Raw genomic sequence first — 14,855 nt, 5'->3', positions numbered from 1 at the left:
GGGCCTCCTGCATGTCAGGCCCCAGGGACCCCGAGAACAAGAAGACATGGGCCCCTATGTTTCACGGAGCGGAGAGTCTCAGGAAGGAAGGAAGCTACAGATGTGCTGAGAGCCAGAGCAGGCCATGACCTGGGGTGGCTGCGTGGCTTGGATGGTGCAGTTATTTTGGGGGGGGTCAGAGGACAGGGAAATCTTCACTGATTTGGGGTCACTAGTTCTGGGGCTTCAGGGGAAGGATTTTCCGAGGTGGAAATGTCAAACATCCTATGCTCTGAGCTGAGCAGGAGCACAGGACTGATGAGATTGCATCAAAGCCCAGAGAAATTGGAGCCTTGCAGTTATTAGGAAGTCCTTTCCATCTTTCCCTGCTCTCTCCATTTGCAGATCTTTTGTTGCTAAACCCCCTCCACGCTGTTTCTTCTCAGTGATTAACTTATATCAAACCCTAGAGTTTTGTCTTCTCCCATTTCTCCTGGTATTTTGCGTGTCTCGCTGGGCTCACCACTCATTCCAGTGGGATCATCAGAGATGTTTTTTCTTTCTAACATTTTTTCTGAGTCTTGGATGAGATTGGGGCCTCGGGGTTCTGGTTTGACCCTCACTTTGTTTGAAGCTTTGTTTGAAGCTAGTGCTTGGGGTGGCCGTATGTGGGTTCCCAAACTCTGCCGGCCCAAGTTGCTTGCCTCGTGAGTGGAAACCCGGTTGGATACAGACCAACAGATCCAGCTGTTCCCCCCTTCTGGGGGTGCCCTGACACCCATGCTCCAGCCCTCACCAGGACCTTACCGTGAGGTCTTACTGTGAGGTCTTTCTGCTCACAGACATCTCCTCCTTTGCCCTGAGCAGCTGTGCGAATGTGGGGACGCCACTAGCACTTGTACACGCATGACAGCCTGAACGTGGAAGGCACCGAAAGTGTCCATTAGCTGGTGGGTCCGTAAACCAACCGTGGTATATCCATATGGAAAAATACGATGCAGCCATAACAGGAAGGACCTTCAGATACATGCTTCATGGGTGGACTATGAGGACATTGTACTAAGTAAAATAAGTCAGCCCAGAAAAGAATGAGTGACCTGGGATTCCACTTACGGGAGCTACCTAGAACCAGTGAACTCCTAGGGACTGAGAATAGAACAGAGGTTCCCAGGGGCTGAGAGGGGGTGGAAATGGGGAGTTACTGCTTCACGGGGATGGTGTTTGGGATGATGATGAAGTTTTGGCGATAGATGATGGTGGTGATTACACAACATTGGGGATGTGCTTAATGCTACTGAATTGTGAACTTAAAAATGGTTCATTTTATGTTTTATATATATATATCATATATATATATATATACACACACACACAGACACATATATGTGTATATGGTTTTTAATCTCTAATATTTATAATGTATAATATTTTATGTTATCTATTATATATTTTATAATATATAATCATTAATGGTTATAATATATAATGGTTAATGGTTTAATATATAATGGTTAATATATAAAATGTGTATTTTATAATACATAATATATATGTTATATATATATATATTTTTTTTAAACTTCCAATTTTTAAAGAGTTAGCATGTCCACAAGGTGACAGGATGGACGTGATAGCCCAGACTCAGAGACTTGCGTCCTTCATGAAATCCCCCACCACCAGAGGGACAGTCAGCCCCTGCAGCATGCTGGGGAAGCCACCTTTGGGAGGCTCAGCACCCTCACCCAGAAGAGGGCAGGTGTCTGTCACCCAGCAATGCCAAGAGACCAGATGTTCAGTCTGTGCCAACACGTGTTGTAATCTATGTATATGAAAAAAGTTTATGTCGTATATCTCATATACCCGTGTCTTGACACGGAGGTACCACAGCAAATGAAAAAGACGAAAGCCCTGTGCTTGGGGCCTGTACGAGAGGCAGACATCAGCGAAAGTGAAAATAAGAGCTGTGGTCAGGCAGGCAGGAGATGGGGTTTGGGGAAAATGTGGTTTTCAGTCAGCTGGTTGGGGAGAGCAGATACTGTTAGAGAGGAACCAAGAGACCCAGCCTTTCATCACCAAACCACACAACGGCCCATCCACACAGACCCTCAGCACGCTATGGCATTGTGCTATTGGGCAGAGGGATGCCTTCCTGGGTGCCTGTGTGCGGGTGCTCAGAGATGAATGAGATACAGCCCCTGTTGTGGGTAAATGAGCAAGGGGAGAAACCCGTGTCACCTCTGACACTGTCTGGGAGAGGTCCAAAGTGTCTCTTGTACCAGACACATAAAATGGGTAAGATTGTGTTTAATAAACTTATGAGGAAGATTTTAGGCTTTAAAAGCTATGAACATGTAAAAACATGTGAGCAAATCCTTCTTGTCCAGATTCCCCAAGATTTGCCCTCAAGAAGCGTACCTCTGTCCCGGTGAAGAAAGTGTGGCCATGTGACCTGGGACCTCCTTGCTCTATTGTAATCCATTCTGGGAGCCTATATCTTATTTTCTAAAACTAGCATGACATACAGTACCTCCATCTTAAGTATACAATTCAGTCATTTTTAGTAAATTTACAGAGTTGTATAACTCTCACCAACAATCCAGTTTTAGAATATTTCCATCCCCCCAAAACCATTTCATCATTCCCATTTATAATTGCCCACTGTTCTTACCCACTGACCCAGGCTGATCTGCTTTTTTGTCTACAGATTTGCCCATTCTGCGTATTTCACATAAATGGAATCATTCTGTATCATGTGGCCTTTGTGACAGGCTTCTAACACTGAGCACGTTTGTGGGGGTCACCCACATGCTAGCAAGTATTGGTTATGGCCGGATCATAGCCCATCCTATGTGTCCATTTACCATGCTGTGTTTATCCACCAACCAGTTGATGGACACTTGGGTTTCCAGCTCAGGGCTATTACGGTTAACGCTGCTGTGAACGTGTGCATACAGGTCTTGGTGTGAACGGATGTTTTCATTCTTCCCGTGTGGAAACCGGGGGTGGAATTGCTGTGTCGGGCAGCCAAGTTTAGCTCTGCGAGGAACTGCCCTTCTTTTCCAGAGTGGCTGCTGTGTTTTATATCCCCAGCGGCGGTATCTGAGGGCTCCCGTTTCTCCACAGCCTCCCCAGCACTTGTTATCATCCTAGATGTCCTATGCAGTGTTCCTTTATCCATTTAAGTGATGCTGGAGCCTGGTGGGGACCAGAGAAGGGCAGCAAGGAATTGAAGATGTGGACGCTGGAGCTCGGGAGAACAGATTGTAGCAATAAGAGTAGAAACGGGAAACCAGATTTCCCTCCCGGAGAGATTTCTCTGGGTGTCTCTCAGAAGACCCATTCCAGGGAGGGAGTAAGGTTACAGTGCTCACGTGGGAAACCTTTTTGGGCCATCCTGGGTGGTGACAGTGGACACAGAGGGAATGGGTATTGCCTCCTTTGGGCGGTTTAGTCCTGCCTCTCAGGCTGAGGGCAGCGCCTGGTCCTCAGCAGAGCCACCCAGATATGAGGGGGCAGCCATCCACCAGCCCCACCGCCTACCAGTGTCCCCCCACCTTGCCCAACCCTGGGGAGACAAGCTAGAAACCAGCCCTTCCTCCAGAGAACACTGGTGAGCAGAAACCACCCCCTGACCCGCCCAGTCCCTGTCCCCCATCCCCCAGCAGCAGCCACATTCCTTGCTGAGACCTTGAGACCCCGAGGGGCCCCCACGGGCGTCTGGAGCACCATTTCCTGGTCCTCTTTCCTCAGTCATCTATTTTCCCAAATCCCAGTCCTGCCTTGTTTACTTCTCTGGTTCTTGAAATAGCCGCACGAGAGCGCGTGCCAGCCTTGAATGTCGTTTGGAGCCCAACTGCCCCAAGCCTTGGGCCTCATCATCGTGTTATTCTTCATGCTGCTTCCGCTCTGCTCGGCACACTCTGTTCTTTGGAGCCAAGCCAGCCCAGGGCCGGTCTTTCCCACTGGAGCTGCTGCTGCAAGTCCTGGGGGCTGGCTGAGGAGCTGCCTGGCGGCTCCGTGGGCCAGGTCTGCACTCTGGAGGCCAGCTCATGCCACAGCCTCTGGGGCCAGGTGGCGATGGGGCTGCACCTTGGTGCTGGCAGTGGACAATGACAGTGAACGCCCTCTATGGGGCTGCCTATGTCAGGGGGCGGGGGGCGCAGGCAGCCGTGGGATGTCTGCTCTGAATCCAGGCAAGACTGCATACTATTATTGGTGTCCCTGACTGGGGTGGTAGAGGCTCATAGGAGGGGGGTGTCCCTAGAGCACTTCCAGCCACGAGGCAGGCAGGCTAGCCAGGCAGACACATGTTACTCAGTGTTTCCAAAGGCACCCACAGGAAACCAGGCACTTGAGAAGGAAGCTTGACTTTTCTGGGCTTTAAAGAAAACTGACTCGGAGTTCCCGTAACCAATAGGCTGCTGGGGGGGATGGGGCTGTAATTTCCAAACACACACAAAAAAGGAGAATCCAGGGGTGATCGGAAACTTTGACCTTGGCGAGCCAGGCTGCAGGGGTGGGGCTTCCCGACAAGCGTGGTCAAAAGGCAGTGGAGACCGGGAGCTTGTCACACTCCTGTCCAAACACGCTCCTGTCTAGCCACATCGGCCTCTCACAACATCAGAGCCAAGGATGCGAGAGATGCTGTCTGCCCCCGCCGCTATACAGGGCGTCCTGCGGTACTTCCACCCCAGCCGGGCGGGCCGGAGCCGGCTGGCCTCTGCCGAAAAGCACTTGTGTGCTCGGGGCACCGCCCTGTGGACCTGCATCCGAAACCTCGTGTGCAAGGGCAAGGTGGGCAGAGGGGTGTGCCATGGTTTCCCAGGAGAGGCCACGTCGGGGCAGGGTCCCTGCTGCCTGGATGTGGTGCTCCATTGCTCTGCTTGCTGGCTGCATTGGGAGAGGGGCCCAGGGATTACCGTTCCCAGGAGGGACAGGGAAGGGGGGGTTTCCTGCTGAAGCTGCTTTTGTGTTTCCCTTTAAAGGAAACTCCCAGTGGTGGTGTGAAGCTCTCCCTTTGCTTAGGAGCAGAAGGGACGGTGTCTGTCCCCTTCCTTCCTGGACAGCTAAGGGCACAGGAGTTGGGGGTGAGAGGCTGGCGGTGCACCCGACCTTTATCTTGTCTCACCGCACCTGGTCCGGTTGGGAGTGTGGGGCCCCAGCATCATCCCCCTCATGCCACCCCTGGAGGAGGCCGTTCCCTCAGCTGGATGCCTGGGATTCGCTCTCTCGGGGAAGTTAGGTTTTTCTTTTCTGAGTGGTTTGTGACTGCCTGGTCCCTGCTCACAGGCCCTGCCCCTCAGAGTTTGGGGTCCCTGTGGCCCAGAAGTCTGGCCCCTAAGGAATGAGAACCTGTGACCCTACAGCTGCAGGAGGGAGACACTCTGCCACCCTTTGTTTTTTCTGTGTCATTCTGTCCGTGCATTTCAGATCTTTGGGGATGTTAACCAGTAGGCCCTTGAAGGGGAGGTGATGCCTCGCTGCCCCTGCCAGGAGTGCCTGTGCTGAGCCTCCGTGCCAAGCAGTGTAGGGAGAGAGGCTCAGGTTGCAAACACCTGAGTTGTAGCTGCCACTGGACCTTCTTTCCTATCCTGCACAAGGCCCATGTGGCTCTCACCCCTTGGGTTGCTTGCAGTGGGTAGATACGGGATGCACCCCTCTGTACCTGGTGCTGTGCTCAGTACTGTCCGTGTGTGTGTGTGTGTGTGCGTGCGTGTGCATGCACACACATGCACAAGTTGGTGTGTGCAGCAATTACAACACACAGACCCCGCTCTCCAGTGGAGTGTCTAGTTGCAGACACAAAGCAAGTGATGAAATCACAAGGCCCTGCAGGAGGAGCGCCAGGTTATACGGTGTCGGACAGGGGCTCCCTAATCTGGCTTTATATCAGAATCCCTTGGGGAGGTTTCTAGTTAGATGAATCCCAGATTTCCCCTCCTCTCCCCCCGCTGCTGGTACAACTCTGGGAGTAGAACCCAGGGAACTGTTTTTGAAACGTGATCTTCCCAGGTGTTCAGTGGTGTGGAATGTGTACTTACCAAAACAGGGGAGATGGAGTCTTCCTAGATGGTGGGCCTTGGCCTGACCTTGAAGGTCGGAGTCTCATAGCAGCATAGGCTGTGGGGTGAGATTCAGCAACATGGTCCTACAGGCCGGTACTCAGTGCTATGTGGGGTAAAAGTTGGAGGGGGTGCAGAGGGCCCCCCAGCGCCCATCACTGGCTGTGTGATTTGGAGCTGGGCTCTGGGTCCTTCTGGTCCTGACTCTGAACCATAGGACTGGCCTGGACTGGAGACCCCTCCTGCATGGGCTCCTACCACCTGGCACTCTCAGGGGGAAAACTGTCCCAGACTCTTCATTGGCATGCCCTCTGAAAGTTCCTGTTGAACTTGGGTTTCTCAAAATATCTAAGCCAAATGCTCAGCCTCCCTGAGCTGCACATGGCGCCTGTGATGGTTGGTGAAGGGGAGTAAGTTGACCACCAGTATGGACTTGAATTCCCCATGGGAAGGGACAGAGGGAGGAACAGGGCCCTGAGCCATGAGCCTGGGACCCGTGAAGCACAGGTCTGGGAGCAGGATGGCTCTCAGTTTCCAAGGGTTTTCTAGCAAGTTCTCTTTCAGGACCCCTCTTGGCCTCCAGACAGAGGTGCAAACAGAGGTCCAGCTCTAATTCTGACTTAGGTGTGGAGAAGGCACAGGCTTGGGCTGCTTCCTGGCAGGGTCTCTGTGCAGATCTCAGGGCACCTGATAATCCTAACTGCTTGCTTTCAGCTGGACCCGCAGGCCCTGCAGGACAGAGACTGGCAGCGGACTGTCATCGCCATGAATGGGGTATGTTGGTGCCTACTTTTCCCACAAGATGAGGGTGGCACCGATTCCTTCCAAAACAATCAGAAGGAGGCTAAGCCTGAGCTAGTGTCTGAGGTGGGCCATGGCTGGAGGAGGGAAAGGCACTGCAAAGCAGGGTCACTACGGGCAGGAAAGTATCCATTGGTGGCTGGAGAGTAGTCCCCAGCGTCCTCCTTGAACAGGATAGGCAGGACCTTGACCCTGGTGTCTACCTGTAGAAACTGCGACCCTGATTAGTCTTCAGGGTCCCAGAAGGATTTAGACCTTTAAAAAAAAAAATAAAACTATTACATACCAGAAAAGGTCTGGGCATATGTGACAAAATGTTAACATTTGATAGATTATTCATGGCTTTTTGTTATGTTATTGTCTGTACTTTTTCTGTTGTTTTGTTAACTATTAAGAAAGAAAAGCAGTGGGAGTTAGGGTTTGGGGGCAGTGTCCTGCAAGAACCAACCCTTGAATCATCCTGACCGGTCCCAGTTCTTGCTGAGTTGGGCCAGGGACCCGCCCTACACTGGGATCTTAGCCCACTTGCTCAGGGAGGGGGAGTGATTTGCCAAGCCCCCTGCTCCTCCGGGAACTCAGACTGTGAGTCCCAGAAAGGTGAGAGGGCCGTGTCCCTGCCTTCCCCTGCAGATTGAAGTGAAACTCTCTGTCAAGTTCACCAGTAGGGAGTTCAGCTTGAAGAGAATGCCTTCCCGAAAACAGACGGGCGTCTTCGGAGTCAAGATTGCCGTGGTCACCAAGTGAGTGGAGGGGGACTAGAGTTTATAGGTCTCTCATCCCTGGGCACAGTGGGCACTCCTCCTCAGATGTTTCTGAAGGAAAGAACAGGTGAGGGTCTCCCCTCTCAGTACACAGTCCTCTGTGCACAAGGCTGTCTCCCAGGCCCCCAGAGCACTCTGTGTGCTTGGTTGCCTCCCATGATTACGATGAAACATGCCCTATCAGCTTAGGGATATCCTCGCCACCTTCCTGTGCGGGCAGGCTCCCACACTACTGGAACTGTACAAGGTCAGGGTTTTCTTCCCTCACTCAGAATCTGTCCTGATCGGGGTTCCTGTAGCATGATGGCCACCTCGACCCCTTGGTCAGGTCCGCTGCCTGGAGAAGTCTATGTTTGAGAGCAGTTCTCAGGGACACAGGTCTCTCCCTGCCAGGATCCTTCATTCATTTCCACCATTTGGAATCCGGCCAGGCCCCTGACCTCACCGGTCGTCCAGGGCGGGGCCTGCATCCGATGTTCCCCGGACACCTAATTGTGTCCAGACACCATTCCCCGCCCCCAGCTGCACCCCAGCTGTCCCCAGGGTCTGGGGCCTGAGCAGAGAGGACTGTGTCAGCAGTTATTCAAATAAGTGCTGCTGATGGGGTGTCTGGGGAGGGAGCTTTGCTGGGCTCCTGAATCCAGGTGCTGAGCTAGGCCGGAGCAGACACTCCAAACAGCATGTCTCCCGTTTCTGAAGTATTCCTACTCCAGGGTCCCGTATGGAGGTACCAGCATTGTGCATTGTTAAGACGTGAGTGAATAGTGTTTAGAATCCCAGGATTCTGGGTGCTGATTGGAGACGGCCCTGTGGAGTCATTCATCCAGCAGATGGTGGTGGCATGCTGCTGTGTGCAGGGCTCACCTCTCTCACCTCTTGCTGAGGCTTGGAGGGATCAGGATTCCCCTCACACAGCAAGTGGGTAGCAGGGCCGAGACTGGGTCCAGCACCCTGTGCGGTCACCTGTTTGCCCAACACCTGGATCTTTGTAACTGACTTCCTATGGCTGATACCACTTAGAAAAGCCTCCTGACCTCCTAAATCCCATATAATTCACAGGCATCCAGCTACCTTAGAAAGGCACTAACAGTGGCGGCACCTGGGTGGCTCAGTGAGGCGTCTGACTTTGGCTCAGGTCACCTTCTCGGTGTCCTGGGATCGAGCCCCACGGCAGGCTCCCCACTTAGCTGGGAGTCTGCTTGTCCCTCTCCCTCTGCCCCTCCCCTGCTCGTGTTCTCTCTGATTCAAATAAATAAAACCTTTAAAAAGGAAGAACAAAGCCTTGAGAAGATGTAAGTGATGGTAATCATGAGCTCTCACAGCAGAGGGAAAGCATGCAGACAAGTCCGTGTGAGCCCAACCCTGGGGGCCTCCATCACCCCCATCTCCGGGTGTCCAGATGTACAGACGGGGTGGGTCTAGCCTCACTGCAGCCTGCGCTGGAGCCACCAGGCACTAAAGGCACTGCCTCTCCCCTGCAGGAGGGAGAGATCCAAGGTGCCCTACATTGTGCGCCAGTGTGTGGAGGAGATCGAGCGCCGGGGCATGGAGGAAGTGGGCATCTACCGCGTGTCTGGAGTGGCCACGGACATCCAGGCACTGAAGGCAGCCTTTGATGTCAGTGAGTGTCAGCCTGGGCAGCGCGGGCTGGGGGTGTGGGTATGGTGACCGTGTGCCTCCCATGGCTCGACTTGTGCTGGCTCCATACCTTTCCTTCACTGTTTTAGTTTTCAAATGAAAAGAAGAGGGAGCAGTGGGAGGCGGTTCTGCAGAAGCCCATTCTCCTGTCTGAACCATGCGTGATGGGTCTCATGGAGTGGGACCAGGGGCTTCTGTGGGGCCGCCCCACCTCGTGCTGCGGTTTAGCCTGCTTCCACCAGCTGGAAGAGAGGTGCTGTCCAAAGCCCAGGAGTCAGTGCGGTCTATTAGAACTTGGTGGAACTGCCTCAATCCCCAGATGAGGATGCTGAGACCCCAGAGGCTTCTCAGAGTAGAAGGGGGCAGAGACAGGACTTGGTGCCTGCATCCTCTCCCCTCCCTGGCTTGTGACACCATGGTCCAGAGAGAAGGCACTGGTTTGAAACTCTGGAATGGAACAAATAATCCCGGTATCTTAATGTTATCAGAAGATGCCTGTAGCCAGGTGGTCACTACGGAGCAGAGCCCCCCCAATCCCTGCCCAGGCACAGTGTCTGGCCTCCACCAGCCTTACAACCCCTCATGGTGGCTCAGCTGCCAGGCCACCCCTTGCCCAGCAAGGGAGGGGTGGGGAGGACGCCTCCCATGTCAGAATCACCGGCATGCTTGGAAGAAGATGAGCTGCTGAAAGGAGGAACCCCAAAAACCAGCCTGCTGTGGGCTGTGCTAGGCCGAGGCAGGGAGAGCGGAGCCCTGTTTGGGATCCCTGAGTAGGCTGTGCTTCATGTCCGCACTCCTTCCAGATAACAAGGACGTGTCGGTGATGATGAGCGAGATGGACGTGAACGCCATTGCCGGAACGCTGAAGCTGTATTTCCGTGAGCTGCCAGAGCCCCTCTTCACTGATGAATTCTACCCCAACTTTGCCGAGGGCATCGGTGAGCATGGGAGGTTCCCTCTCTCCACCCGGTCCGTGTTTCAGTCCAAACTTGGTGGGTGGCAGGGGGACTGTGTACCCAGCTGGTCCCGGAAGGCCTCTGCCCATCTTTATAGGGCCTCCAATTGTCCGCATCCCTCCAAGTGGCCCCAGGGGGTGAAGCAGCCGCTACCACTGTGGACGCACTGGGGTATGGGGTCCTAGAGGCTCCTTCCTCCTCACTGGAGTGCCTGCCCTGCTCCTCTAACCCCAGGTCCTAGTCCCATCACATGGGGCTTCAAGCCCAGCCTGACCCTAAGTCAACCCGGAGGGTGGTATCCGAAGTGGGGGCACTGGGGCCCAGGGTACACAGGGTGATGAGGGAGCTGCCAGGGCCCCCCCAAAACTCCTGCCCCTCTTCCTTTACGTTTCATTCCATGCTCAGCTTCTCGTGCCTTGGGCTTTTCTGAGCAGAAGGTGGGAATGGCCAAGCCAGCCAGGAGAGCAGCTATGCCTGGCATCTTCTGCCACTGGTCCCTGGGGTGCCTGTCAGCCCTCTGGGATACAGATAAGGCACCCATCCTGGGGTCCTCACTGGGGGCCAATGCTGTGTGGGTCAGGACAATGATGGGCCTGGACTGTGCTCTGCCCTCTGACTTGGGCCCCAGGAGGGGCCTCCAGCTTGACTGTGACCCTGAGAATAACATCCCTCCCAACTCCCCTCCCCCACAGCTCTGTCAGACCCTGTTGCAAAGGAGAGCTGCATGCTTAACTTGCTGCTGTCACTCCCAGAGGCCAACCTGCTGACCTTCCTCTTCCTTCTGGACCACCTGAAAAGGTAACCCCAACTCTTCCTTGGGCCCAGGGTTCCAGGACCCTGAGGCCGCAGGGCAGGCTCTCTTGTGGCCTACTGGCTCCTGTCGCACTCCATGGCTCCTAGAGACCTTGCCACTAGCTCCCCCACCCCGCCTGCACTCTCCAGTCTTAAGGGAGGAGCGAGATGCTTCAGTTATAGCCAGTGGCTGGGCTTTCTCTCCCCAGCAGGTCATGGCCCACAGCTGGCCCAGCTACCTGCCAGCCTCGGGTGCTCTCCATCCTCAGCCCCTCCATCCCAAAAGAAGTGGGGTGGGGTCTGCTTTCGGCACGACCAGGGGTGGGGTGTCTGTGTTGTAGAGTCAGCCCAAGGCAGAAGGATGGGGCCCACTGTCATGTTTCCTGAGTTCGGCGGGATGGTCTGGCCCCTCTGTCTCACCCCCACCCTGAAAGCTGTGTCACAGTAGCACCCTCTGCTTTGGCCGTCTGCAGGGTGGCAGAAAAGGAAACAGTGAACAAGATGTCCCTGCACAACCTTGCCACAGTCTTCGGCCCCACACTGCTCCGGCCGTCAGAGAAGGAAAGCAAGCTCCCTGCCAACCCCAGCCAGCCCATATCCATGACTGACAGCTGGTCCCTGGAAGTCATGTCCCAGGTATGAGGAGACAGACTCCAGCTCACACTGCCTCACCTCACAGAGGTGGCCTCTGCCTGGCCCTTGCGGGGTCCTGCCAGTTGTTCCCACCCAGCTGTACAGGGAAGGGGGCCGAGATGCAGAGAGAGGGACTGAGGCCATGTGGCTGAGGTGTGGGGGGACGATGGGAGGACTCAGGCCACTGCCCTTCCTACTGTTCCTTCCTGGGGCTTCTCAGGGCTGGCCCAGTATTCCTTCAGGGACGCTCAGATCTCTTGCCAGGAGGGGCTCATTGTCACCAGCACACTCTGCAGCTATGAGCATCCCTCTGAGCCACTTGCCTCTCTCCTCCTCCCTGCTGTGCCCTGGCAGGTCCAGGTGTTGCTGTACTTCCTGCAGCTGGAGGCCATCCCTGCCCCAGACAGCAAGAGACAGAGTATCCTGTTCTCCACTGAAGTCTAAAGGCCCAGTTCCATCTCTGAGAGGCCAGCAGAACGGCCTGGAAACCTCCTGGCAAATCGGGCTATCCACAGAGCGAGAACCGGATCTTCTTGAGGAGTAATTGGGCCGCCTTGCCCCCAAGAGCTGGACCACCTGCCTAGAGACAGCTACCCAAGGCAAAAGGCTAAGTGGCCTGGGCAGTTATGGGCCTCGGGGCCCTTTGGGTCTGTGAGCTCCCGCCGGGCCTCAGATTGCGGTTGTCCATGCTGCCACCAGAGGGCGCCCCACGCCAGCATGCCTCGGCGCGCAGGCCTGGCCGTGGGACCAGGCGAAGGGAGTGGTTTCTACGAACTTAACTTACCAGAGTTTAAAAGATTTCTACTGGATCACTTGTCAAGATGCACCCTCTCCAGGGAGAAGGGAACATGACCAGATTCCCTCACTATGGTGTCTTGAATAAACACTGATGCTGCTTCATACCGTGGGGGCCACAGCCCTGTCCCTGTGTGGGTGGGGGCTTTTCAGTTTCCCTGACTTAGAAATTCGACTCTGTTTAACAGGGTTTGAAAAGCTAAGTCAACACTGTGTAGCGTTTGACCCCTTTTGCCTCCTTCCTTTTATTTCTTTCTAGAAGGAGCTCTGTCCAGATATGGGTCTTCCTATTCTGTCCTGTTGCTTTGTTTTTGCTATTCATGTCCCCTTGGAAGGCAGCTCCCCATGGAGCCATGTAACGTCTGTCTGTCCATCTGTCCGTCTGTCCAGGACCGACATCAGGGGGAGGGAGGTCCAGGCTGTGCACTTTATGGCTTCTTCTCCAGGAATAGTGACCCTGTCCACTGCCTGCTGGGCACAGGCTCTCCTCTTCAGCTTCAAAAGGCCTCAGTCTCTCTGGCTTTCTCCAGCCCATCACCCCATCTGCCCATACCCTCCCTTCCCCTGATCGTCCCCCTCACCACACAGATCACTTCATTCTCTCGCTCTCTGCTGAACAAACTCAGTACTAACTTTTGTAAAATTTCCTCTTGGCAGCAACAGCTTGCTGACAGCTTGTTTTAAACTTTGATCCAAATAGCCTTTTGATACTTGAATATTTTTAAGTTTTCTACACATAGTTTCAAATTTTTTTCCTAACAGATTCAGATACCTAATACGATATTAGAATGTACTCCATAGACAGTCCGTGTCCCAGCGACATTTTGTCTTCCTCCACACTCCGGCTCTTTTTCTCAGGAGCCCATTCTAAAGTCTCCTGAGCATCAGGAATGGGGGAATGTTAGGAGCAGGGGGGAGCTGATCTGCCAGCCAGGCTCAGGATGCTGGGCTCCTATCCCAGAGCAGGCGGAAGGACAGAGACACATACACACACACACCCCACCCCTGGCCCCTGCTGCCTGCCTCTCCTGCTCTCCAAATACCAGTACAGAAGCCAGGACATTCCCAGTAACCCTCCTGACCACCCAGCTTAGAAAAAAGAGAATGAGGGAGGCCACTAAGTTTTGAAGAAACAAATCTATGAATAGTTGCTCTTTTTTTTTTTTTTTTTAAGAAAGGGGTTAGGGTGAGGAGAAAAGAAACCAGGAGAAGCCAAGTTTCCATGCTGGTCTTGCAAGAAGAGAGGATGTAGTGAACCAGAGGAGGGAGGTGATGGTGTGACTCAGGAAAAGGTGTTTGCTTGTCACGCGATTACACCAGTACCTGGTGGCAATGTCCCATGATCCTTCCCATGTCCTGCGTGGCAGGGGTGGGGATGGGAGGGCTCGCTTGACAAGGCAGTTCCTGCCTGAACTTGCAGCACATGGTTGGGGGGGGGCATGTGCCCCCAAACGTCTCCTCTGCTTATGGACCTGTTGAAGCGGGGAGGCAAGGGAGGCAGCAGAAGACAGTCCATTGAAGGTATTATGTCCACATACTGTATTTATTTCTCTGTGCTTTATTCTTGCAAGGAGAACAGACCCACCATTTTAACGTAATGCTGTTCTCCTGGGGGGCTTAGGGCAGGGAGCGGAGTCCTGTGCCCTCTGCACATTTCTGGATGCACGGGGTTTCTCAGGCCTCCAACTCCAAGCCACCTCTGGCCTGGCTCCCCATCCCCATCCATCTTAGCAACCCACCAGACCCGCAAGGGGAACACACTTGGCTTTGAAAATCTAAACCCAGCCCTTGTTTCTGTTCCCCGGTGTCATGATTTGCATCTGTCGCATTGAAACTGGAAAGCAATATATCCGTGTCTGTGCCAATTTTCGTTCCCTCCCCCATATCCTCCCCCTTTTTACTTTTTATTTATATAGAATGTGTGCTGTTTAATGACGGAATGACCACTCTTTCTCGTGTAGCTGTAAAATCACTCTTTTTGCCGGCCACAGTGGCGGCGGTCACTTTGGGGCCTCCGCCGTCCATGTTGTCCCATCATACATATGGGCTGTGGGTTAGTAACGCCAGCATAGGGCACCTCGGGGCCTAGAGCCCAGACATGACCTTCCACGAGGGTCGGCTGCTGGACTCTGCGGTGAGAAGTGCTGCTTTCCCGCCCTGGCACCCCGAGTCTGGAGCTGTGAGCTCGGCTGGTCTCAGCAGCTGCATTGGGCTCAGCCCTCCCTATACCACCATGAGGCAAAGGACTGCCGACACTTTCATTAAAGTTACCTGAGACTACTTGTATCAGTGGCAATTGCTCCATTCGGAAGAAAAACCGTGATTGGAGCCCCTGGGAAGGGCCAGAGGTGGGCAGCAGGGGACAAAGAGGGCCCGGGGGGGCCCCGGAGGCCACCTTGGAGGGCAATACACACGGGCATGAAGAAGCCAGGCCCCGT

The 14,855-nt window shown here is 54.0% G+C and overlaps 1 protein-coding gene across 1 annotated transcript in view; it reads left to right on the top strand.

Moving 5' to 3' along the window:
- Positions 1-12,524, top strand: part of BCR (BCR activator of RhoGEF and GTPase) — a 114,896-nt gene extending 102,372 nt beyond the window's left edge. Inside the window, exons 17-23 of the mRNA XM_032876041.1 lie at positions 6,756-6,815; positions 7,473-7,582; positions 9,085-9,224; positions 10,045-10,179; positions 10,890-10,995; positions 11,463-11,625; positions 11,977-12,524. Of these exons, the coding sequence (XP_032731932.1) occupies positions 6,756-6,815; positions 7,473-7,582; positions 9,085-9,224; positions 10,045-10,179; positions 10,890-10,995; positions 11,463-11,625; positions 11,977-12,066 (804 nt within the window). The 3' untranslated portion in view covers positions 12,067-12,524. The remainder of the gene's footprint in view (positions 1-6,755; positions 6,816-7,472; positions 7,583-9,084; positions 9,225-10,044; positions 10,180-10,889; positions 10,996-11,462; positions 11,626-11,976) is intronic.
- The last annotated feature ends 2,331 nt before the right edge of the window (positions 12,525-14,855 follow it).

This window comes from Lontra canadensis, unplaced genomic scaffold, assembly GCF_010015895.1.
Source record: "Lontra canadensis isolate GAN:19392208 unplaced genomic scaffold, GSC_riverotter_1.0 scaffold57, whole genome shotgun sequence".
NCBI classification, from domain to species: Eukaryota; Metazoa; Chordata; class Mammalia; order Carnivora; family Mustelidae; genus Lontra; species Lontra canadensis.
Note: the sequence above shows the minus strand (reverse complement) of the source record. Positions and strands in the feature narration are given on the sequence as shown.